This window comes from Nestor notabilis, unplaced genomic scaffold (genome assembly GCF_000696875.1).
Source record: "Nestor notabilis isolate BGI_N333 unplaced genomic scaffold, ASM69687v1 scaffold23277, whole genome shotgun sequence".
In the NCBI taxonomy this organism is placed as follows: Eukaryota; Metazoa; Chordata; class Aves; order Psittaciformes; family Psittacidae; genus Nestor; species Nestor notabilis.
The window spans coordinates 46,077-68,740 of record NW_009937264.1 but is presented as its reverse complement, the minus strand read 5'-3'; the positions used below and the strand labels follow the sequence as shown (position 1 = coordinate 68,740).

Sequence of the window (22,664 nt, the reverse complement as noted above, 5' to 3'; positions counted from 1 at the left end):
AATTACAGAGCATCAAATTGTCTAGTGGGAGAGATGCTTCAGTGTTCATTAGAGCAGGGTAAGATTGACTGGAGGTGGTGGCCAGATGATCACTTGCCATGTATGTGGTCTAGTATACCACTCCGAAAGAGCAATTCTATGAATCTGTTAGAATCAGGTGTTTGAAATGCCAGTAGGGATGCCCCATGCAGGCTGCCTTCACACCCAAATGTCACTTCTTGCTTTCCACAACCATTGCCCAGGTTCCTGCTTGCTTTTCCTGCCTACTTTTCCTCCCAGGTGATGGTGAGTCTCTATTTCCACAACACAGGAGCTGACTAAGCTGTGCCCACTCATGAATGGCAGTTGTGTGGGAAATCGGGAAAACAAAGCCGACAGCTCCTGGGTTCTTCCCAACTTGCCCAGCAAGTGCACATGGACACCTACAATGCCTGCCACCAAGTCCCCACACTCCTGTGTGCCCCTGTAAGTAATTCTCTCATGCTGGTTATTTCAAGAGTGCAGACAGCTTGGTATCTTTTCCTGAAGACGAAGTACGATTGTTACACCAGGATGGTCATGACCTGAAGTCAGTAGTTAATTGTCAGTAGACAATATGTTATGTTAATGATGGTTTATTTTCCAGAAGGCAAAACCCACCTAGTCTCTTCTCTCCCACTCTCTTTAATCTTGCAGTAAGGTGTGGTGGGCTTGAGACGCAGCTCTGTGTTTTCCAGCATACATTTGAAAGCATCTGCTAGTTTGGAGCATCTTATTTTAGAAGAATTCAGATGAACATATTTCAGAGGTAGATTTCAACCAGGGACTTGTATACATCTGCAGAGTGAACTCCATGAGGTCTGGTGTTGCACAGCACAAGTGAAGGCACTCCAAACACACTGGAGGAGGTGCAGTAATGGCTATCCTGGTTGCAGTGTAAAGCATGAATACAGCCCGAAGCTGTGCACCCATCAGCTGTACAGCACAGTCAGTAGCGCTCATGCAGTCATCAGCTGAAGGAAGGGCTGTGGTTTGGCTGCCCTTGTTCATTCAGTCTGAAGCTGTGTAAGAAGATTTCAGATTACTAGCAGTGTCCTTACTGATGGCTAAGAGACTTCCATGAAAACGTGTTACCTGGGCTTTTAAATAGGTAGAGAACAGTCTACACAGAGGATGCTCACTGTGCATAAGCAACCCAAGAGTGCAGTGCAAGGCAGTCATTGCTCTGAGTGGTTCTCGTCCTCACAGCAGCGTGTTTCCTCCCAGGGTGAGATAAGCCTGCCAAAGTGCCTAGACTAGACTCAATGAGAGGCGCTTTAACAGCCTGGCAAAGCAGACACAGACAAGCTATTAAAGATAAGGCTGTCCTATAAATGTCAGGGCAGCTGCAGACACGTCCCTGCTGTTCTAAAGGTGTAAAACATGAGTTCAGCTCAAGCATGTGAGGAACTGGATCCCATGGGAGGCGCGGCACTGCTCAGCATGGATGCCTGCCAGCCGGGAGCCAGCTGGAGGAATGTCACACCACGTGCCGGGCAGGACACGGCCACAGCACAGCCACCGGCATGTGTGGAGCCCAGAGCTGCCTCTGGGTCTGGGTCAGGAAGGGGGTAATGGTGGGCTCCATATTCTTAGAGCTGACATGGCAAATGTGCACCCAGGCATGCACTCAGTGCAATCCCAGCGGCTAGCGCCCCAGGATAGGACCAGCTCTTTTCAGTCAAACTGGGTTATGTCAGTTGTCATGCTGAGCAGGGTAATATCCTTGGCTTTTAACAATTTAGCATCAGGGTGCCATGGGCCCATCCACTCCCCAGCCAGGAGATGGGCTGCTGGAGGAGTGGGGCACTGGGGTATGGGGTCTGGGTGAGGGGCCCATGCAGCATTGCTGTGGCAGGGCTTGAAACATAACCCACTGTACAGCAGTGAAGAAAATATACCAGGACACATCTTGCCATTTGTTTTACTTTGCAGCAATGCATGGAAGGGGTGGTTTGGTTTCTCTGCTCTTGGTAAATCACACATGGCAGAGGAAGTAGCAAAAATCTCTGGACTTTCTGAGATTCCTGTGTGAAACTTGTTGATTTTGGGGTGGTAAAAGCAGAGGATGGGGGCAGAGGGAGATGTTATTTTAATTAAGACAAGATGTTATTTTAATTAAGAGTATTAATTATTTATTTTTTTCCGAAGGTACAGAGCTAGGCTAGCTCTGATATCCCTTGAGCCAATTCTGACCTGCTATAAACTCAACAACAACAACTTTGTTTGCCAGGATTGTTTTTTTTCACCTGGACATCTTATGGAATAACATGCCACAAGTAAAAGCAGGAATCTTGGGAAAAAAACATCCCATCCTTGTCCACTGCAATCCTGAAGTGATACCAGCAGCTGCAGGACTAGAGTGTCCCCACCACATCCTTTAGGAGCACCAAAGGCATTTGCCACAGACACTTGTATCCCCATAGACCTGCTGCCTTCAGGCACATGCAGCTGGGGAAGGAAGCTGACCACGCTATGGTTATTTATCTAGTAAAATATGGTAGTGATTAGGAAAGGAATTTGATGGGAACTGCAGAAAATCTGCCCCAGAGAGCTATTCTCTTTAGCTGGTGGCAATGCAAAAGAGCAGGCCACCTCTACTCTCCCTGCAAGGCTCACCCCAGCATGCATGCCCTTCTCCATCCTCTTGCTAGGGCCCACCACTGCAGACCCGAGAGCTGTACAAGCACCTCATCATGCCTTGTGGGGTTCACGTCTTATTCAGCACAATTATTAGCTGAAGGCAAACAAATGGCCTTGCTTTCTTCTCTCAAACTGTCTTCCTGCAATATAGATGTGTAACGTAATACACAGATAACTCTCTCGAAAGCCAGGCTCTACTTAAACACCATCTGAAGGAGCTGGAGTCTCCTCGTGCTGTGGCTCAGTCCCACTGAAATCCCTGAACATTTTGGTGGCATTTAGAGCAGATGGGAAATGGCTGCAGCAGTGGGGGAAGCTCACTTACTGAGTTATCGCCTCACATTTATCAGCACTCAGTAGAGGTTGATGTGTGCAGTAACACTTTCCATGGAGGGAGAGGTAGCAGCATGTTTCTGGGCTTGAGATGTAAGGAGGCTGGCTCCTTTTGGTGGTAAAGACCTGCACTCACCCACTACCCTGTACTCTTGCAAAGCAAGAAGTATTTGTTTCACTCTCGCAAAACCCAGAGGGAGGTGTGTGTGTCTTTAAGTAAATCTGCATGTCATTCCTGCACCACATGGACTTTCTGTCAGCAGACGGCCATCTGCCTGGCTGTGATAGCTGACAAGGATAACTTGGGTTCAAGGTTCAAAGGATGATAGTAGGCAAGAGCTGTGCAAAGGAGAGCTGAGCAGTGAGGGAGTGAGGGTTTGTCTCCCCGCTGAGAGAAAGACATGCTGGCTCTCATCCAGGGGCAATACTTTTGTGGCCTCAATAAATGCAGCCTTCATCAATCTTTCCCCTTCGTCTTTAAAAAAGTTCAAGGACACGAGTGCTCTCACTGCATGGCAAGATGCGGTTGGTTTGGGCAAACAAGTCTTTTTCATTCTGGTTTCAATTGCTGTGACGTGATTCTTGGCTTCTGCTGGAATCTGAGACCAGCAGAACTGGAAGGCTGGATTCCATTGATCCAAGGGTTTGGTTTAATTATTTGCAGAAAATACCCTCCATAGTGTTCTGTTGCTTGGGCCTGTCAGATGGCTTGGAGCCATCCTTGCATGTGGTCAGGCAAGCAACAGATGGCCTTGAGATAGCTGAAAATGTGAAGAGCAGAGGTGGCGATGGGTAGGATGGAGGAAAGAGGAGGAGCCTTGTATTGTGCATGGCCTTCTGGCTTTCTCATCCACTACATAAAATCCCAGGCTTGTCAGCTCTTCTCACTTCACTTAATTATAGGCCTGGCCCAGGACCTTACGGAACAAGACATTTCAGAACAGGCCTAAAAATTAATTAGCTTATTTTTTATGCAAAAGAATTAATAACTCATTGTAAGAGTGATGGAAAACCATCACTGGCTCCTGTTGCCATTCATTGTCAATGGGGATGTTTTCTTTTGGAGTCGGGTTGTCTGTCAGTGGCCTTGCTAAGGTTGCTGAAATCTCGCTCAGATTTTATCTTGGTTCATGTTGCATAACAGTTGCTTTGATTTGATATATTTCTTTTTTTCTCCACATTATTTCAGTGCAGAAGAAAAAAAGATCTTGCCCAACATCCTGAGGAGAATTGGCTGCACCCCAATGGTCCGAGTCAACAAGATTGGGAAGTCCTATGGGCTCAAGTGTGAGCTCTGTGAGTGTCCCCTTTCCACCAGGTTTTTCCATGCCATAAAGTGAGGGTGAGGGGTGGGGTTGGAAAAGGGCTTCAGAAGAGTCTCTGTGGAGAGCGGTCATAGATGGGGAGGGCCAGAGGTGGCACGTGTTGGGTTCTCCCACTAATTAGGTTACACTACCATCATTTGTCAGACCAGATAGGATGGTTTCAAGCTGCAACAAATGGGGCTAATTGTAGCAGAGGCATCTGTCCTCCCAAATAGCTGCAGTATAAGCTCAGAGCAGAGCAGGGCTGAACTTGGGGATGGGTGGATGACATCCTGGCAATGGGCAGAGATGCTGCGGTACCTGCAGTAGCATGCTGTGTGCACAGAACAAGACTGGCCAAGCTTTCATGAAACATGGTGCCTGGGGTGGGGTGAAGGGCACGGTGGGGCCTGCCAGACTGAGCTCCACGGAGCGGGGACTCTACACTGCTGTGGCCTCATCTCCATCAGGTCAGCTGGAGCCAGGCCAGGCGCTGCCGTCTGCTGCATCACTGTCTTTGGAGCAGTGACAGCTTCCCTTGGGGACCTCCCTGCAATGCAGCCCTGGGTTTATCAGCAACACGTGTGCCAGGCCCCGGTGCTAAAAGCCAGGCCAAGGGGCTGGCTGCAGGGCCAGGTTTTACAGCAGCACCCAAGTCCTCCCCCCAAGGGAATGTTAGCACAGCACTGGTGTTCTCTCATGTAAGAGCTGGTTTTAACCTGGTTGCCTTCAGACATAGGACAATAAGATTACATTCTCTTTGTGCATACAGTCTTCAGTCCCTTTTCAAACAACTTTTAACCCTATTAAATAATTTCAGACTAATTGGGCAGAAAGGCAGGTGTCTCAGGGGCAGTCAGATTCATGAGTGTCACATAGCTGGGTAAGAAGGAGTGACTTGATGAGTGCTCACACTCAATAAAATGGCACAGCAGGACCTTGCAATCCTGTTTGGCAGCTATGAATCTGTACACCAGTCCATTGCCACTGGGCACATGGCTGTATGAAGCGTGCTGTGCTCTTTGACCAGATCTTCTCTCAGCATCTGGGATATTCAGGCGCATAACCCTGCAACCGCTACGTTGCACTGCCTCTCACTTCCCAGAATGAGACCTCAGGGGATCTCAGGGGACTGTGGAACAGAGGTGGTGGAGGCAGGAGGACAGATCTGCAGTGTCTGGTCCACCTCTGAAGCAGTCTGTCCCCTGGAGGATGTCACCTCAGGGACATGGGAAGATTTGGTGCCAACAGCCGCCACGCAGGCAGGGACACCCTGTTTGCTGGGACCGTGTCTCCCTCCCCAGCGCAGGAGGGGAAGAAGAGCAGGACAGGCAGAGCAGCTGCATGGTCCTCCCTGAGCTGCAGGTCAGCACAGAGCCTCTTGCCAAGCAAACACACGAATGCTTGCAGCACTGCTGAATCAAGGAAGCACTTATGGTTGGGGGGGAATTACCTGGTAATCCCTGTGCCTCCAGGGATCCGTGTGTGTAGCTGGAGTTCTGGCACTTTGCCTTATAACATGTGATGATGAGCACAAGGGGTTTTATCATTCTGGCTGCTCAGGTATTGGTTTGATTTCTCATCCTCGAGTAGCTGTCTGCTAGGATGAAGTGAATGACACCTGAAAGTACCCATTTCTCCCTGTTGTCTGTAAAACAGAGCCCAGTAGCATCGGTTAAAATATAGATGCTCATCAAAAGGTTGGTAAGAAAAATCCTCCCATAAGCATTAGCTATGTGGAGGGCCTGATTAGGAATGGAGGTGTGCCTTGTGGTTTGAGTGTGCCTTGGGAAGTCTCCCTTTTTTGGTTTTTTTGGTAGTTTAGTGAAGAAATTTTAATTTTGTCTGACACTTAAAAGTGGTCTTTCTGTTGTTTGTTTTTCTTCTTGGCACCCCATTTAGGGCTACAGATTGTCCTTACAAAAGGGTACCTTTTTAGCTATATATTAGCAACTGCCATGCCTCAGGAAAGACCGTGACACCTTACTGTTAATGCTGACAGTGCTTTGCTCAGAGTAATCACTGTATGTCCAGTTGACTTTAAACCCATCCTAGACTTACTAGCACTGCCCACTGCCTTCAGGATGCTGCAGGGAGGTGGAATGTAGGGGAAAGATGGACTACGGCATCTTGTAGTGGATGTTTTAACAGTGGGTAATCCCACAACAAGCTGTGGCACCCTGCAAGCAGATGGTGGATGTGCTCACCTGCACAAAGGACCATCCCGTAGGGTGTCTTCAAATGACTGCAGCAAGGGCTGGGGGAGCAAGGAGCTGGTGCTCCTGGCTGCAGCTTGTCCCTGATGGAGCCTCCCCTTTCTTTTCCAGTGGCAAAATGCGAGTACTTCAATCCAGGGGGCAGTGTGAAGGACCGCATTGGCCTGAGGATGGTGGAAGATGCAGAGCGAGCTGGGATTATAAAACCAGGAGACACGCTGATTGAACCCACTTCAGGAAACACAGGTGGGAACAGCGGGGATGCTCCCTCCACCTGGGTACTGAGCAGGGTGGCATTTCAGAGGGGTTTCAGGAGGCACAGGGATTCAAAGAGGTCTTGCACTTGGACTTACAAGGTCACCTTGGGACCCCATGGCTCTGGCTGCATCCTCCCCTTGGCTCCCTTCCCAGTGGCCATGAGCATCCTGGGGTGCTGAGGTGCCTCACTGCTGAAATTCCCAAGGCCCTGTGAGGGTTCCACACCTGCACAGGTGTGCCCAGTGTGTTACCTGTGGCGAGGCAAATGGCCTCAGCAGCTAGAGGAGCTCAGGCAACCCTGGGTGTTTTCAGGCTGGGGAGCTCTTGAATACCCAGAGATTCCCAAAGAGGGTTTCCCTGATGGGCTGGGAGATAAATCACCTGGGTTTTTTAACTTGTCACTGTCATCCTGCTCAGGCACTAGATTATGGTGGGGGACAAGTAGAGGGGGGACAACAGAGAAGCCTCCTTCCTATTAGGTAGCCTATGCAGGACCATTGGTGCAAGTTTCAATGTCTCTTTGCTGCTCCCTGCACCAGCATTCCCACCATGGCAGGGACACTCGTGCGTGTAGCGTGCTTTCCTGCAAAAATGCCCAGTGGAGGCTGTTGAGGCACTCTGGACAGAGTAGAGATCATGTCCCTCTCTGCACTCTGCACCTCCTGCTCACTAGACATGCAGAACAGGGCTCGTCTATAGCCATTTTGCTCCTTACTGGCCTGTTGCTCCAGGCACTCCAAAGCCAGCCTCTCTTGCCCTGGCCACCCCCAGCCATAGGGTGAGGAGACCTGTGTGTCACAGGGCTGTTCCCTGGTGGCTCCCTGCCCACCCAGGGCAGTCGGGTGGCACCATGTTCCCTACAGCCTCCCGCAGGGACACGCTGCTCCAGCCTCACCTTCCTGCTCTATCTGCAGAGCAGCTGGCTCCATCCATCACCCACAGTGAAACTGGAGCAGAGGTCCCCTTCACCTGCTTGCCACGGGGTGAAATGTGCAGCTTTGTGTGCGTGTGTGTCCTAGCTGAGAGCATCTGGGGGATGGGGGAAGGCATTCCTGTGTTCTGGAAAACAAATGAAGAGTCCCGAGCCTTGGGGAGGGGAGGAAAGCTCTGCCCAGCTTTGCCATTCGCTCTGTGCCATGCTAATAGATTCCTGTCATCAGGAGTGATGCTGCAGCTCAGCCTGCCTGTTCCACATCCTCCAATGCTCCCTGGCAGTGCTGGCGCATGCTGAGAGGCTCACAGAGGATGCCCTTGCTTGTAGCTCATCAGTGACCATAGCCAGGGTATGTTCACTGGCAGAAGAGAGGAACATAAGAAGCAATGCATGTCAGTTAGCCTTACCAAACACTGTTATGAACCATTTCCCTTTCCTCTCCACTACCTAGGAATCGGACTGGCAATGGTAGCTGCAGTGAAAGGTTACCGCTGCATTATTGTCTTGCCGGAGAAGATGAGCATGGAGAAGGTGAGAGCTCTGTACGGTATTACCCTTGCAGCCGGGGAGGGGAACATCTCCTGCCCTGTCTCTCCCTGCCTCTCCCTTTTCTAGGGTTGGAGTATACTCTCCTTTAAAGGGTAACGAGCCTTGCTGCACACACTGACATAGCTCTGTAGTTATTCAGAAGATTTCCTCTTGATGGGAAAAAAAAAGCACACTGTGATGGCCTGGCTGAGTATCTGGTGCATGTAGTCATGTCTTAGTCAAATGCCATGTCTGGCTGCAGACACACGAAGCAATATCTGCTGTCTGCAAGAGCAAGGGCTGGAGGGAACAGAGGAGAGGCAGGCAGGTCCTGCTGACCTCCCGTCTGACACTAGATGTGTCACTTGGTTTCTCTGTGTTTCTATGGTTTTCAGAAACCTGGAGACACTTATGGTTGTCTGAGCTGCTTTCTTGAGATGGTCAAAGTCAAGTCACTTGCACGAAAGCTGGTGACTGGGTAAAACTGCTGCTCTGGAGATGGCAGAAATACCCACCTTGGGGAGCCAGAACTCTCACAAGCTGCTCAGCTGAACTCCTGCCAGTGAAGCCAGACCGGGACCCTGACTTAGCTCAAAACTGAGCCCTTCTCCAAAGCACCATCCTCATTTCAACCTAAATCTCACTTAAGCTCAGTCTGGATCAGATGCCATCTCTAGCTGCCATGGGCTTCATCTTCAGGTGCCCCAGCACTCACCCACCCTTCTCTTTTGACCACCTCTTCCCAACAGCTGCATCTCCCAGTGGATTAATACCCTGGTGCTGATTTGTAGTTGTTCCTTCCCTGTTCTTGGTGAGGCGACAGAGGGATTTGAGGCAAAGACAGCTTTAAGACCTTCTCCTTGCATGCAAAAGCTCAGACCGGAGCACATAGGAGACACTTCTCCCTACCCTGGTTCCCTCTGCCCCTGTCCCAGGCACCAAGGAGCAGCACAGTGTTACCTACCTCTGCCATTTCCCCAGCCTGCCCTCTGAGTAGGACAGGGCACAAAGCCAAGCTTGATACTGTGTGCCAGCTTTAGGCAGAAGTCCCTGGCTGCCATGAGGATGTCAGAGATAGTATAACTGAGAATTGGACATCGTATCTCCAAGCGCTAAGTATCTCCTGCATGGAAAGCTCCTCTGGCATCCAGCGCTGCCATGAGCCCACAGGTTCAGGTTACCACCTCTATGTGGGATCAGTTGTGCTACATCTACTTTCTTCCCTCCCAAAGGTCGATATTCTGAAGGCACTGGGTGTTGAAATTGTGAGGACCCCATGCACCCGCTTTGATGCTCCGGAGTCTAACGTTCGTGTGGCCTGGAAGTTGAAAAGTGAAATCCCAAACTCACATATCCTGGACCAGGTAAATGCCATTCCTCCATATGGTTTACAGCATATGCTCCTCCAAGAGTGCCTGTGTTTGGGGGTTTCATTCAAACTGGCAACAGAAGATTTTGCCAGTGTTCTATGGTGTTTGAAACTTAATTGTAAAGCATGGGGTGGCAGAAACAAAATAAGGGACCCTTCCAAACCTGTAATACTCTGCCAAAGCCGGGATGTGGGTGAGGCTGGGTTTTCCTGCACAATTCAAAGACTCCTTCAGATTTACTTTGCCTCAGATTTACTTTGCTTCAGACTTAACTTTGACCTGAAAAAAATCAGTTCCTGCAGTGCTGGGTCTTGTACAAGAAGGCACCTCTCCTTTCGGTCTGACCCCGCTGCAGGAAGGTGTTCCTATAGTGAGTAGGGGGCCCCTGTAGTGCAGAAGAGTCAGGGAAGCGCCTTCCTTTTAAGAAAAAGGGAGCTCAGTGTCTGAATACACTTTTCAGAAGCAGCCTGGTCTATGGGTGCGAAATGCGGGGCTGCACACATGTCAGTGCTGTACCTGTGCACCCCTGTGGTAAATCCCTCTGTACAGGCAGGACAGCTACTCTGCCCCACAGCTCCCAGCCACCTAACTTACTGAACTGCCAACCACAAATGCCCCTAAATGACAAAGCAGCTCCCAAAATTAGATATGTATATGATACTTGAAAAAAGGTTTTCTAACATGGCTTTTGAGCAGGGATATTTTTTTCCCCAAGTTTTTAGGGGTATTGTGAGGCTGTATTTTCAGCTTTTTCAAGGCAACGGAAAAGGTTAAAATGCTTCTATCTAAGCAATAGCTAAAATACCAAGGAGCTGTCTTCCCTCTGTCAGAGCTAGGGCTCTGGCAAAACCACCAGATCCCACAAAACCTGGCAATGCAGCATATAGGACAGCTGCACCGAATGGGCACCAAGTGCCTGAGAGTGAGCATCTGTGGGCACATTTAATCTTCCAGGGTGGACAAATCCCAAGTGTCCTTGGAGATCTGTCCCAGAGTGACAACCAGGAGCAATACCTGTGACGTGGCCTGACCATGTTGCAGTCCACCCCTCGCCAAGGGGGAGGAGGGGACAGTCGCATGCTTTGGGTAAAGCTCATCAGGAGCTATTGCTAGTTTGGTATTTGACCTGCTCTTCACACCACGGTAACTCACACTGTTCTCTGTTGAAATAAACAGTATCGAAATCCAAGCAACCCCCTGGCTCATTACGACACCACAGCGGAGGAGATCCTGGAGCAGTGTGAAGGTACTGTCTGTGCTGTTGTTTCTACGTGCTGAGAAGTGCAGAGGGCTATAGCCCCCTGGAGAGGCTTATTTTACATCATTTATTGACCTAAATGTCTAGAAACAGCCAAAAGGGCCTCTGTAGGTGAAGGCACCATTAGTAATACCGACACGCAACTTCTCATAATCCACTCCAGATATACCTGAGCCTGCAGGGCTTCCCCGCTATGGCCTCCCATTTCACAACCCTGAGGGAGGAGACCAGGCAAATTCAGGCTGTTCCCCAGGAGGAAGAACCAGTCTCTTTGTGGCTACAAAATCTCTGCGACCTGTCAGCTGCAAACACAAGATGGCCAAAGAGGCCTCACACAGGCATATAAATCCATCAGGGCATGGCGGGCTGCATCTGATCCAGCACACTCATCTGCAAATCAAAATAGACTGATACTTCACAGACTAATGATGTTTGATGTGATAGCTGGTGGAGGATGAAGGAGCCCATGGCTGTGCAGATAGAAGTGAAATTTATTGTCAGTACTGGGAGCACTGCAGAATGTAAACAGGACTCAAGGGTTTTGACTGGAGAGCAGTTACCATAACACTAAGGCAGTTGGGTAGCAACAGGAACAAAGGAGTCCCAGCCTCCCCTTCTGTACAGCATTAAAATTTGCTCCTGCTGGCTGCCAGCAGTAGTGAATTACAAGTCCCCTTTTCCCAATGCAGTTGCAGCACAAGTCTCTGAAGGCCTGACTGATTCTGCTCCTACCAGTCTTAAATCAGTATAATTTCACTGATGCCAGTGGGACTACATCTGATCAACACAGGTGCCAGGGCAGAGCTCTGACATCTCTCCACTGTGGATGCTAACACTAGCTGAGAAGTTGTGCCTCTATTCACATGGATGCTTTACTTCAACGTGGCGTGGTTCGAGAGGGCTGGAAATACTGAGATATTCCATCCCGCTTAAGCCAGTAAATATCATAGACACAGAAATCATGAAGACCAGTGAGAGATCTGGAGGTCACATTCAGCCTCCTGAACCGAGGCATGATCAACTGTGCTCAGATCCTTCAAGCTCATATGAGCTTCTACACAGGACCATACTTTGGCCAGTAGCTTGACCACTGCCTATCCTTTCCACACAAGGGGTTCTGGCAGCTGAAGGACATGGGCTCTGCATCTGTGCATGGTACTGAATAAAGGGGAGACCATGCTGGAGGCATGATGAGTCCCTTCAAGCTTCTCTCTTCCCTGACCTGCAGGCAAGGTCCACATGGTGGTGGTTGGGTCTGGCACAGGAGGCACCATCACTGGCATCGCCAGGAAGCTGAAGGAGAAATGCCCAGAATGCAAGGTAAGCTGGGGGGCAGGGCTGCCCATTGGGAGCTGCATCCCCCCTGGGTTTTCCTGCTTGCGCTTTGATCAAGCCTAACTCCATGGCTCACCTGAGCTAGCAGTTGTTGTCTCCACCTATGTGTTTTTTCGCAGCAAGCTTGGCTTTTGTTGGAAGCCATTTGCTGTTGCAAAAGCCTCCCTGCTTTATGGTTGACACCAGTCAACCATAGATGCTCCTTTTGCAGAGTTTGTGATTCAAAGCAGACTGGAGGCTTGACAGTTACTGCATCTCTGGCATAGCCAGTGTGTGAGCGATCCCTGATTCACCAGAGGCAAATTGAGATGGTGTGCACCCAGCTGCTGGAGGAGCTGGGCATGAGATTAACTCACTGGCTGCTTTCACCAGCCCTTCTTACGCTGTATGCTGAGGCATGTGACCTCAGCCCAAACATAAAGCTATAAGCAGCCAGGGAGGTGTCACTGCCAGCCAGCACAACTAGGTCCAGAAAGGATGTCTGTAGCCGCTGGTCTCCAGAGGTTTGAGCTAGCTGCCACTGGAGCAAATTAAGGAGCACTCATACCATCCTAAGGGTTGGGCTTTGAAAGAAGCAGTCTCTGCCAAAGAGGTGAGGACAAACACCTTATGAGTGATAACATTTTAAGCCACTAGTCGCTTTGGCAGCTGAACTCTACCTAGCATCTATATAAAAGGTCAGTGGAACACAGTGCCCTTTTATCCTGGAAGCTCTCCTTGTCGCCAGTGAATGGATGTTACGGGAAGGAAAACATTGCTGATAAGTGTTATTTTTTCCTTTAAGTGGTTTAACAAAACTTTGTTTCCTCAAAGATCATTGGCGTGGATCCTGAAGGTTCCATCGTCGCTCTGCCCAGTGAGATGAATACGACAAGCACCACAAATATTGAAGTGGAGGGCATTGGGCATGACTTTATCCCTACTGTCCTTGACAGATCAGTAAGTAGCCATGTGATAAGAGGCCTCTGTCCTATCTTTAGCTTTGCATCCAGCCTACCCCCAAGGTCAGAGGTAGCCAGCTCTGGCATCCAGTTGTGTCTGAGGCTACTTGTGTGTCTTCCCGGTGCAGAACAAGCTGTTGTGGGGGGATTGGGACCCCAACACTAGAGCATCTGAATAAATCTGATTGTAACTGACCTACAATAAGAAGGCAAATACAAGGGCAAATGAGGAATATGCCACAGTACCAGCCTTCTCAGCAGCCTCTTTTACTGTGATCACACAGAAGAGGTCAGTGCTAAGGCTGCTCTTCATCACCCTAGCGTTTCCGAAGCCATCGCTGTCACGGGCACCACATGTACACCGCAGAAACCTTGCACCATTTTATGGGCTGGAAGACAAGATCCAAGCCATGTAACACAACAGACTATGAATGTCATTTTGCTTCTTGTCAAGTTTCTTCTCAGTGTGTTTGTGGCACCAGGCACAGAACTTCAAAGCCCTAACTGAAGCTGCATGTGTTCTCCCATCCTCGTTTTTCAAAAGGTCCCCCACAGCCTCAGACCTCAGGTTCTTTCTCCTTCCAGATGTTGTGTTAACTACATCTTTGTTGGTGGCACATCGCCTTAGAACTGGGACCTGTAATAACCTCAAGCTCTTTTTGTAGCTGAGTCTGATTTTGCCTTACCAATATTGACCAATAGTGTAACCTAGCCTAGGGCATCATGAACATCATTCCCTCTTCTGCACCCTGGTTATGGACCTTTCAGACATCCCTAACTCTCCAATGAAAGGGTGCTGGCTGGACAGGAGCTAGAGTGGGTGCCTGCAAAGCAAAGACATGCCCTGCAGACCAAGGATGCCCTGACAAATGTATTTGCTTTCAAGAAGTATGGAAAGCAGCTCAAAGCTGCCAGATGTTGTAGGGCATCAGCACCACGGAATGACTCAGAGGGTAGGGACAGCCTGAAATAACAGCACCAAGACCCAACCTTCTTGCTTTTGTCTTCAGGTGGTTGATCAGTGGTATAAATGCAACGACAGAGACTCGTTCCTCATGTCTCGCAGGCTGATCAGAGAGGAGGGACTATTGTGTGGTAAGCACCACCAACAGCAGTTGCTTCTCTTAACATATTTTCTGAATTTTGTCCTTTTGGGACCAAAATGCTTTGAGGTAGGTGCTCTCTGCATTTAGTGCCTGCTGAATGGTGAAGCCTGACCTGGTGCGTAGGGCTGTGTAGACCGCAGAGGTATGGCAGTGCGCCTTTGGTCTGGGATCTGACTCATCGGCCACAGTAATTATAGAAGCAATAGCTCTCCTCTTACCAGGGCACTTCTGCACATGGAACTGGATCTTCAGGCCTAACCCTGTGTGGTGTAGTGTTACGGGGGCTGAAGAGAGGATTAATGGGGCTTGGGGCAGGACAGGTGGGCTAGAACTGTTGCTCCACTAACAACTCTGCAAGGCTGTACCCTTGTTGAACCATTGCCACATACACAAGAGGTGCCAGCTTTGGACCAAGGAAAGCTTGGAAGTAAAGAAAGTGTAAGATGTTCTTACTGAGTATTTCTGCCTTTGCCAACAAGCTGTAAGTGATCCCACGGGCTTTCCAAAATGAACAGATGCCCTCAAACAAACCCTTCCCATGCCCTAGGAGCCTCTACACAGCATCAGTGTTTTTGTCAGCTTTCCCTGCCACAGAGCAGGTTTCCATCCAGGATTAGACAATATGTAGGCTTATAGATGCAGCTGATAAAAGCCCTGAGTGCTCACATCCAGGGAGTTTTGGAAAAGACCAGGCCATTTGTAACAAAACACTTAAATGTTGATTTAACCCACCAGGCACGCAGTCACTGTGTTTCAACAGAAACCACTTACTGACCCGAACTATAATTTGTGAATAGCTCCATGTTCCCTGAGCTGCATTTTTCAGGGCCTTTCCTCATTTGTTTGAAAAATGTGCTAATTAACCTGCTGTAAAATACGTGCTGCCTTGAATGCAGTGTGTAATTGGCACACAGATAGTGGAATGTGTTTGGCTTCCAGTACTTGAACTACTGGTGGAAGAATTGCCTCTTGTAAAGCACGGATCTGCTTTCCTTACGTGCAGCAAACCACATATGTGTACACAGGCACAGGGAGCATTTAAGTCTTCCATCACGTTGGCTTGGTATTCCAAGTATGAATGTAATGTTTATGGGTTTTGTCAGTCTTTACAATGCATTTAAAGCAAATCTTTGATTGCCAAATATGTCAGTCAGAAGCTCTAGATCTGGCGTGGTCTTCTCATCACCCGAAGGAAGGGTATGGCATGAGCAGCAGAATGTCCCTGTGTTGAACCTTTCAGCCCTCGGCCTGCCCACAGAGTCACCACAAGAAATGGTGCAAGAAGTTCATAAGATGGCTCTTACGCTGCTGCAAAAGCCCATTGCCAAGAGCTGTCGTATGAATATATCCCTTCAGCCCCTACCTCTTCCTGATCCTAAAGCCTACAAAGCTGTGGGGCTGATTGTCCTCCTATTCCCAGTGTCTTGAGCCTGCTGTAGGAGGTGCTACCTCTGCTACTGCTTTGCCTGGGTGCATCTGTGCCATTAACAGGGGCAGTGCTGTGCCCCATGTGCTGGGACTGTGGCCCTACACCGTGGGCAGCCCTGATGCTTGTCTCTCTCTTCTTGGTACCCACCCAGGAGGAAGCTCGGGCAGTGCCATGTCTGTTGCCGTGCAGGCAGCCAAGGACCTGAAGGAGGGTCAGCGCTGTGTTGTCATCCTGCCTGACTCTGTCAGGAACTACATGTGAGTTTCTCACTTCCTCACCTGCTTTCTGGTGTTGGGTGGGAGCTCTCACAGCCTTCTTTCCACCTCTGCACACGGCATGGGTTGGGACCATGGGGCCCCTCCATGACATGAGCTTAGCACTGCTGAGCCCTGGGGGTGTGGCTTGCTGGAGAACACCCCAGTACCTCTCACAGCATGACACCCAAAGTAAGCCCAGAGCTGGGAGTCTCCCTGGAGCAACTCATAGGAAAAACAAAGCAAACGATAGGGAGAAATTGCATACTACTGTGGCAAGCACCAGGGGCTGGGTCTTGGGTAGCTTGGGTTTTATTTCCTCTTCTCTCTGATTGATTGCACAGAGCAGGAATCAGTCAAGCTACAGTTTTTGAACTTGCGTGCCTGAAGTTAGGAAGGCAAATAGCTGACGTGCTTCCATGAGTTACTGAGCACCCGCAGCTCCTGCTGACCTTAAAAGGGGCTAAGAGCAGCCAGCTGCAAAAATCATGGGAGCCCCGGGGCTGTGCTGTGGTCTAGCGCATGAAACAAAGCACGACTTCTTCCGGAGGGCTCACAGACTCACTCTTTGTTGGTCATTTCTAGGTCCAAATTTCTTAATGATAAGTGGATGATAAAAAATGGTTTCCTAAGTGACGTCCAGGAGCACAAGCCTTGGTAAGACAGCTTCCGCCGGTACAAACTGTGCTAAGGGAGCCAGCTTTCTGAGCCTGGAAATTGTTAACTTCAAAGGAAAGCATTATCTGTTAGTATTTAGAAAAACTGTAATTAAGGCTGGATCCCTCTGTTGGGGCCGTACTGTCCCATCCTCTCTTTTGAGTGGTCAGGTATTCCTGTTCTCCAATCAAAGTCTATGAAGGAGATGTTTTGCATCCTGAAGTTGCTGATCTGCTCCCACGTGGCAGTCATTGTCCAGACCACCTAAGTCCTCTGAGCAGAACGGTTGAGGGAGACATCTGACTCCACTCAAAACCTCCTGTCCTACTCCACAGCTGTGTTCAAAGGAACATGGGGCCAGTGGGGAGATGGGCCTCTCCTGGAGCAAACACCCTTTCAAACAGCTCTGGAGGTCTTTTCAGGCAGGGAACAGTATATTTTCACTTTCCAGAGCTGCAGGCCAGCAGAGATGACTTTTTTTTAAAGAGCCCCCTCAAGGCAGGGAATCACTACCTGCTGATGCTAGTTGACATGTGGCTGGGCAAATGCCAGTTGTTTAGAAAGTGCCTAGTCTCACTTTGAAGACAGCAGGTATTACTGATGTCACCCGCTCCTTTAGGTTACTATAACCAAAGGTTATTGCAAAACATTTCCTAAAAACTTAATACATTTCCAAGGCCTCTTGTGCCTGTTTAGAATTACTCTTAGTCCTTCCAGCCTCTAGCATTGCCCTGACTCTTCTACAAGGTTGAAGGGCTGAGATAAGTTGGGAGTTGCCTGTGGTCCCCAGCAAACAAGTGTAGCTTGTCCCTCATAAATCACACGAGCGTCTCTGCCAGACTGTCTCCTGGAGGATCTGCAAATGCTGCATTTTGAGGACCAAGGATAGGCCTCCCCACTCATGAGCTTGAGCAAAGCCCTCAGTAACTTCCTTGGATTCAGGACAGCTCAGCACTTTGCCAGCTGCTGGACTCAGCCCTGCCTCTGGTGTTGTATGACTTACTTAGGGAAAGCTTGGCTTCAACAAGACCTGGCCATGGAGGACTTGTAGCATTACTGTTTTGGGGATAGAAGCGGGGTCATCTTTGCAGGCAGGCAGAATGTCTTTGCGTGGCTGGTCTCATCTCTGCTGGCCTTGCCTCCCTGAGCAAGGCCCACAGCCATGCAGCAGAGGGTAACAGCTTGGTGCTGCCATTTGTCTTTCAACAGGTGGTGGAACATCAAGGTGCAGAAACTGAATCTCTCAGCCCCTCTCATTCTCCTCCCAGAAGTCAGCTGTCAAAAGGCAATTGAGATCCTGCAGGAGAAGGGATATGACCAAGCTCCTGTTGTTGCTGAATCAGGGTAACTAATTTTACTCTTTACAAAGATGACCATTCACATATGAAAAGCAGCCACAAGGAAGCTAAAGAGAAAGTGCCTTTACTGATCCCATGACAGGGCTCTTGCACTGCACTCTGTGATGAATATTTTTAAAGTGTCATCTGCCTCCTTGTGAAGATTCATCAGATAAACTCTGTAAATGAGTTTGTTAAAGTCAAAACCAAATCCAGTGCCCACCAGACTCAGCAGAGGTTGGATCAGTGCACAGGCAACAGGAGGCCAGAGGAGAGGTGAAGGCTGGGTGGAAAACCCACACAAACGAGTAGCTGGAGAGACTGCAAGTTTTCCTTCTCCCAGCTGCTAAGTCCTGGACTGCAATAGCAGGCTGTTACGCCACTGTTACACCAACAGCTTGTAGAGGACAAGGATCTTCCTGTCCTACTCAAATGAGGAGAAAGTTGGTGCCTCCTATTGACAGCAGCAGTGATTTAGTCACTGACTTTGAGGGGAGCAGTTCTGCCCCTACATAAAACGTGCCCTATCTCAGGCCTGACCTTTTGGAAAATTCCCTGTTCCCTTACAGGCTTATTTTGGGAATGGTGACCCTCAGCAACACCCTTACCTCAGTGCTGGCTGGAAACGCACAGTTCTCAGACTCTGTCACAAAGGTCATCTACGACCAGTTCTCAAAGGTACTGCTGCAGCTGTGGCTGGTGGCATCACTGCCCAGCGATGGGGAGAGGGGAAGATGAGCACCACCAGCCTGAGGTGTGACAGGAGCCGGGACACGAGGTCAATGAAAAGCAGAGAGGTGAAAGGAGAGAGGTGGGGAGGGTGATGGCCACATCATGGACACGGGTGTCATCAAGGACAGTCACCAGCAAAAGTGTTACTGAGCCTGTGGAGTTCAGACACAGGCTTTCATGCCAGGAGCAAAGCGTGTGAATGTCCACCCCCAATCTTACACTGTCAGAGGGTTTTGTCCAGCTGTGGAGTAAGCACCCTCTGAAATCAGAGCCCAGGCATTGCCAGGGCTCAGCGGGGCTGGGACAGCAGGCATGGGCTCTGATAGGACACAAAGCAGGTCCTACCGGTGTGCAGGGGAGGGATGCCTCAGTTGAGTGTCCATCAATAGTCCAGAGAGGGAGTGAGGTAAATGAATGGTGTTTTAGGGGAGCTGGAGCCATCACGTCATGCTAGCCCATGGAGGCCCCTTGGGCTGGGGGAAACTTAAAGGTTGAACTTGATGATCTTAAAGGTCTTTTCCAACCTAGCCAATTCTATGATTTTATGATTCTATGAGACAGCACTGTATTTCAGCTAGAGCGAAGCCAGGTTTGCAGGTTGCCTGAATTCCCTCCCGTCTCCCCAAAACAGTGCAAGTGGGTGAGGTGCACTTGATCCTGGTCCAGCTGGGTGCCACCCTCCCCACTCATGGCTGCAGTTAGAGGCAGGAGCCAGGCTCTGCCACCACTGTCCTTTAAATGCGAAGTGAAACTTAAAATGTCTCTTTATCTCCTGTTCAGATTGGCCTGGAGGACAGCCTCGGCAAACTTTCCTGCATCTTGGAGAACGACCACTTTGCTATCGTTGTACATGAGCAAATGCAGTGTAGGTATCTACAGAAGGACTGTATGGGCTTTGCATGAATGTTTGAGAGGGGAAAGGGAAATTCTCAAACTGAGCTCGGTAGGTATCAGCCTCTGAGCCTTTGCAGGGAAGATTTCTGCCCTATGGCTCTGCAAAGCCCAGGAACTGCCAACTATTCACCCATTTCCTTTCCTGACACCACAGAGATGAGGGGAGAGAGGGGAAGCCTTAACAAAAGGAGTCCAGGACTAGCACCAGGATGTGCATCCTGCAGGAGCCCTTCCCAGATCTTGGCCATGGGAGCTGTGTTGTCCTCTGCATGCAGGGGTGATGCTGAAGCACCCATCAGCTCCATCCCCTCCCCTCATGTCATGGTTTCCCGTGGAAATCCACTTCTGGGGATGAGAAGTACTCATTATGGAATTTCATTTGGTCCCCTCTGACAGCCAAGGTGGACTGTAGGTAGCAGCTTAGGGTGCCGTGCCTTTGCTGCACAGCCGTAGGCTCAGGCCTCTCTTTCTTGTTTAGTCTTTTGACCTTGAATTCAAATCACTACCTTGCTGGCTGTGAGCAACAGAGGAAACGAGGGAAATTAGGGATCTCTGTAGACTTAGTATCCCAAGGGCAAGATTGAAAGGAGGCCTACAAGAAATCTGGAAAGGCCTTTTTACTAGGGCATGTACTGATAGGACAAGGGGAAATGGCTTGAAACTGGAGGTAGATTTAGACTGGACATTAGGAAGAAGTTCTTTACTGTGAGGGTGCTGAGGCACTGGCACAGGTTGCCCAGAGAAGCTGTGGCTGCCCCATCCCCGGCAGTGTTCAAGGCCAGGTTGGACAGGGCTATGAGCAACGTGGTCTAGTGGAAGGTGTCTCTGCCCATGGCAGGGGGGTTGGAACTATATGATCTTTAAGGTTCCCTCCAACCCAAACCATTCTGTAATTCTATGATTCTATGAAAGGAGCATTTGCGCACTTTCTATAAAGCTTAGGTGGAATTCAGGCACCTAAATGAAAGGTAACAAACTACACAGTCTGCATCCCACTGCTTAAAGACCTTCTGCTGTGCATGCCCAGAGGCTGTGTCATCTTCTGAACACCCCTGTTCCCACTTGCCGCTCCTGGAGATGCAGGCAAGAGACATCCTTATGCCTGTGAGCCCCAAGGAGCCTAGGTAAACTGATATGCTGAGGGACCTTAGGGTGCTATCTGATGCTGGTGCTATCAGACACCTACCCTGGAGGTCCAGGGTAAGTTGAGAAAGATGAAAACAAATGTGTTGGACCATTAAGCAAGTCCTGTGGCAGAGGCACATGACTCAGGAGGCACAATGTACACTGATGGGTGCAGCTTGGGGCATCTGTATACGAGCCTTACCTGGACCACTGCTGGGTATAGGGGTGCTCTGCTACTTTGAGAGCACCATTAGACTAGTCCAATAAAGCAGCTGTGCCAGCAGCTTTGGTTTATTCTCAAACCACTGTACAGCCACCCGCTCCTCAGTGAAGCAAACCAACTCAGTAGTCACGTGCAGTGGGACCACATGAGGGTTGCTGACACATCCATACCAGAGGGATCACACCTTGTTGCTCCTCTGACCACAAGAGATATGGTGGCAGGTGCTGTTCTGCAAATCTGACCTAACACACCCTTCCAGGGCAATTATACTGTAAAACCTCTAGAAGTACAAATCTGGCCTTATCTTGGGGGAGTTGCTTTGTCTAAAACATTAACAACATGAAAAGGTAGTCAGAAGGCTCATGCTTTGGACTTCTAAATTAGAGCTGAAGGGTGGAAAGATACTGATTTTAGGGGATTACACATAGAACATGCAAAGCATTCCTACAGTGAGCAGCATGCAATATTGTGCTGTTGAACCCAGGGTCTCTGAAACCCACCACGTACAAACATCCCAACCCCTTTGCTTGTTTCTCTGTGGCCTGCTGCTAGGTAGAATCTCCTTTCTCAGCTATGTTGTCATAAAATAGTGAACATCTATTTTGTATCACATTTCAATATAAAGTAAATGTTATCCACAAATTAAATGGTACCCACTGAAGAACATCAGCCAGCTGAATGCAGTGCATGTTGCTCTGGTTTTCAAACAACGCCCATTTGCTTTTCCAGAGCTGCTGTTTTAATGCTGCCGCAGTTACCCCCTTATTTATTACTTTCTTCCCACACCTTCAGAGCCTGCATTTTATCTCGTGTTTGGGCTCTGGTGGCTAGTTTTATTTTTATTTAAGAAAACATTTATCAGATAGTTAAAGCAATTGTTGCAATGCTTTTTATTAATGGTAATGTAGAACATTATGAGAGCAGAGTAGAAAGTGCCTCACTGCTGCTCTTAAAGAGTCTCATTAGTTTGGCCTGAAAAGTTTTGAGGTGATAGAAGCAAGAGTGCAACAGAGGTTGGATAAAAACAAGCAGGGAATTAAGTTTCCTGCTCTGGTAAAGGGTGCATTATTTGCAGCTAAAACTTCCCTGATGTAATCCCAGTGACCTGACCGAGGCCGCATCAGTCTTTCCTGTTGAGGCAGAGCAGAGACAGCTGCTGTTCCCGTTGAGGTTTCCTTTTAATAGACGAACAGCAGCCCCTGCACAGCTGGGGTTGGGTTCTTCTGGTTGTATTTCCACTAAACTGGTGTTTTCTGTGCTTGCAGTCAATGGGAATGGAAGCTCCTTCATGAAGCAGATGGTGTTTGGCGTGGTCACAGCGATGGACCTCCTGACCTTCGTCAGCAGAAACGAGAAGAAGTAGCAGAGCAGTTGGCTGTACCCTCCTCTGCTCCTCCGGCAGGGCCAGCTGCCCCCCAGGCCTCCACCTCCCGGCAAGGTGCTTTCTGGTCTGATCCAGCTGATCGTTTCTCAGAATGGCTAGGTGAAAATCATACTGTAATGACCATTTGTCCGCTAAATGCCATCCCAGAATACCACTAACTAGAAGGTATCTAAAGAAATTGCATTTAATAGCCATGTGTGGTTACACAGAGCTTCCCAGGGATGGAGAGGTAATGCAGGGAGGGGTGGGAATGGGACAGGAAAGGTTGTTATTGCCCAGATTTTAGCAGGTGGGGGATTGGTGCCAGGAGGACAGTGCCAGACTCGTTTCAGTGGTGCGACAGGACAAGGAGCAATGGCCATAAACTAAAACACAAGAAGCCTCA

The 22,664-nt window shown here is 49.3% G+C and overlaps 1 protein-coding gene across 1 annotated transcript; it reads left to right on the top strand.

Moving 5' to 3' along the window:
* Positions 1-334: 334 nt before the first annotated feature.
* On the top strand, positions 335-22,258 carry LOC104408992 (cystathionine beta-synthase-like). Its single transcript, XM_010018748.1, has 15 exons — positions 335-465; positions 4,184-4,290; positions 6,626-6,760; positions 8,158-8,237; positions 9,467-9,598; positions 10,781-10,850; positions 12,091-12,182; positions 13,011-13,136; positions 14,149-14,233; positions 15,825-15,930; positions 16,513-16,584; positions 17,794-17,928; positions 18,491-18,599; positions 19,434-19,518; positions 22,161-22,258. The coding sequence occupies exons 1-15, from the start codon at positions 335-337 to the stop codon at positions 22,256-22,258; spliced, it is 1,563 nt and encodes a 520-aa protein (XP_010017050.1).
* Positions 22,259-22,664: the final 406 nt, after the last annotated feature.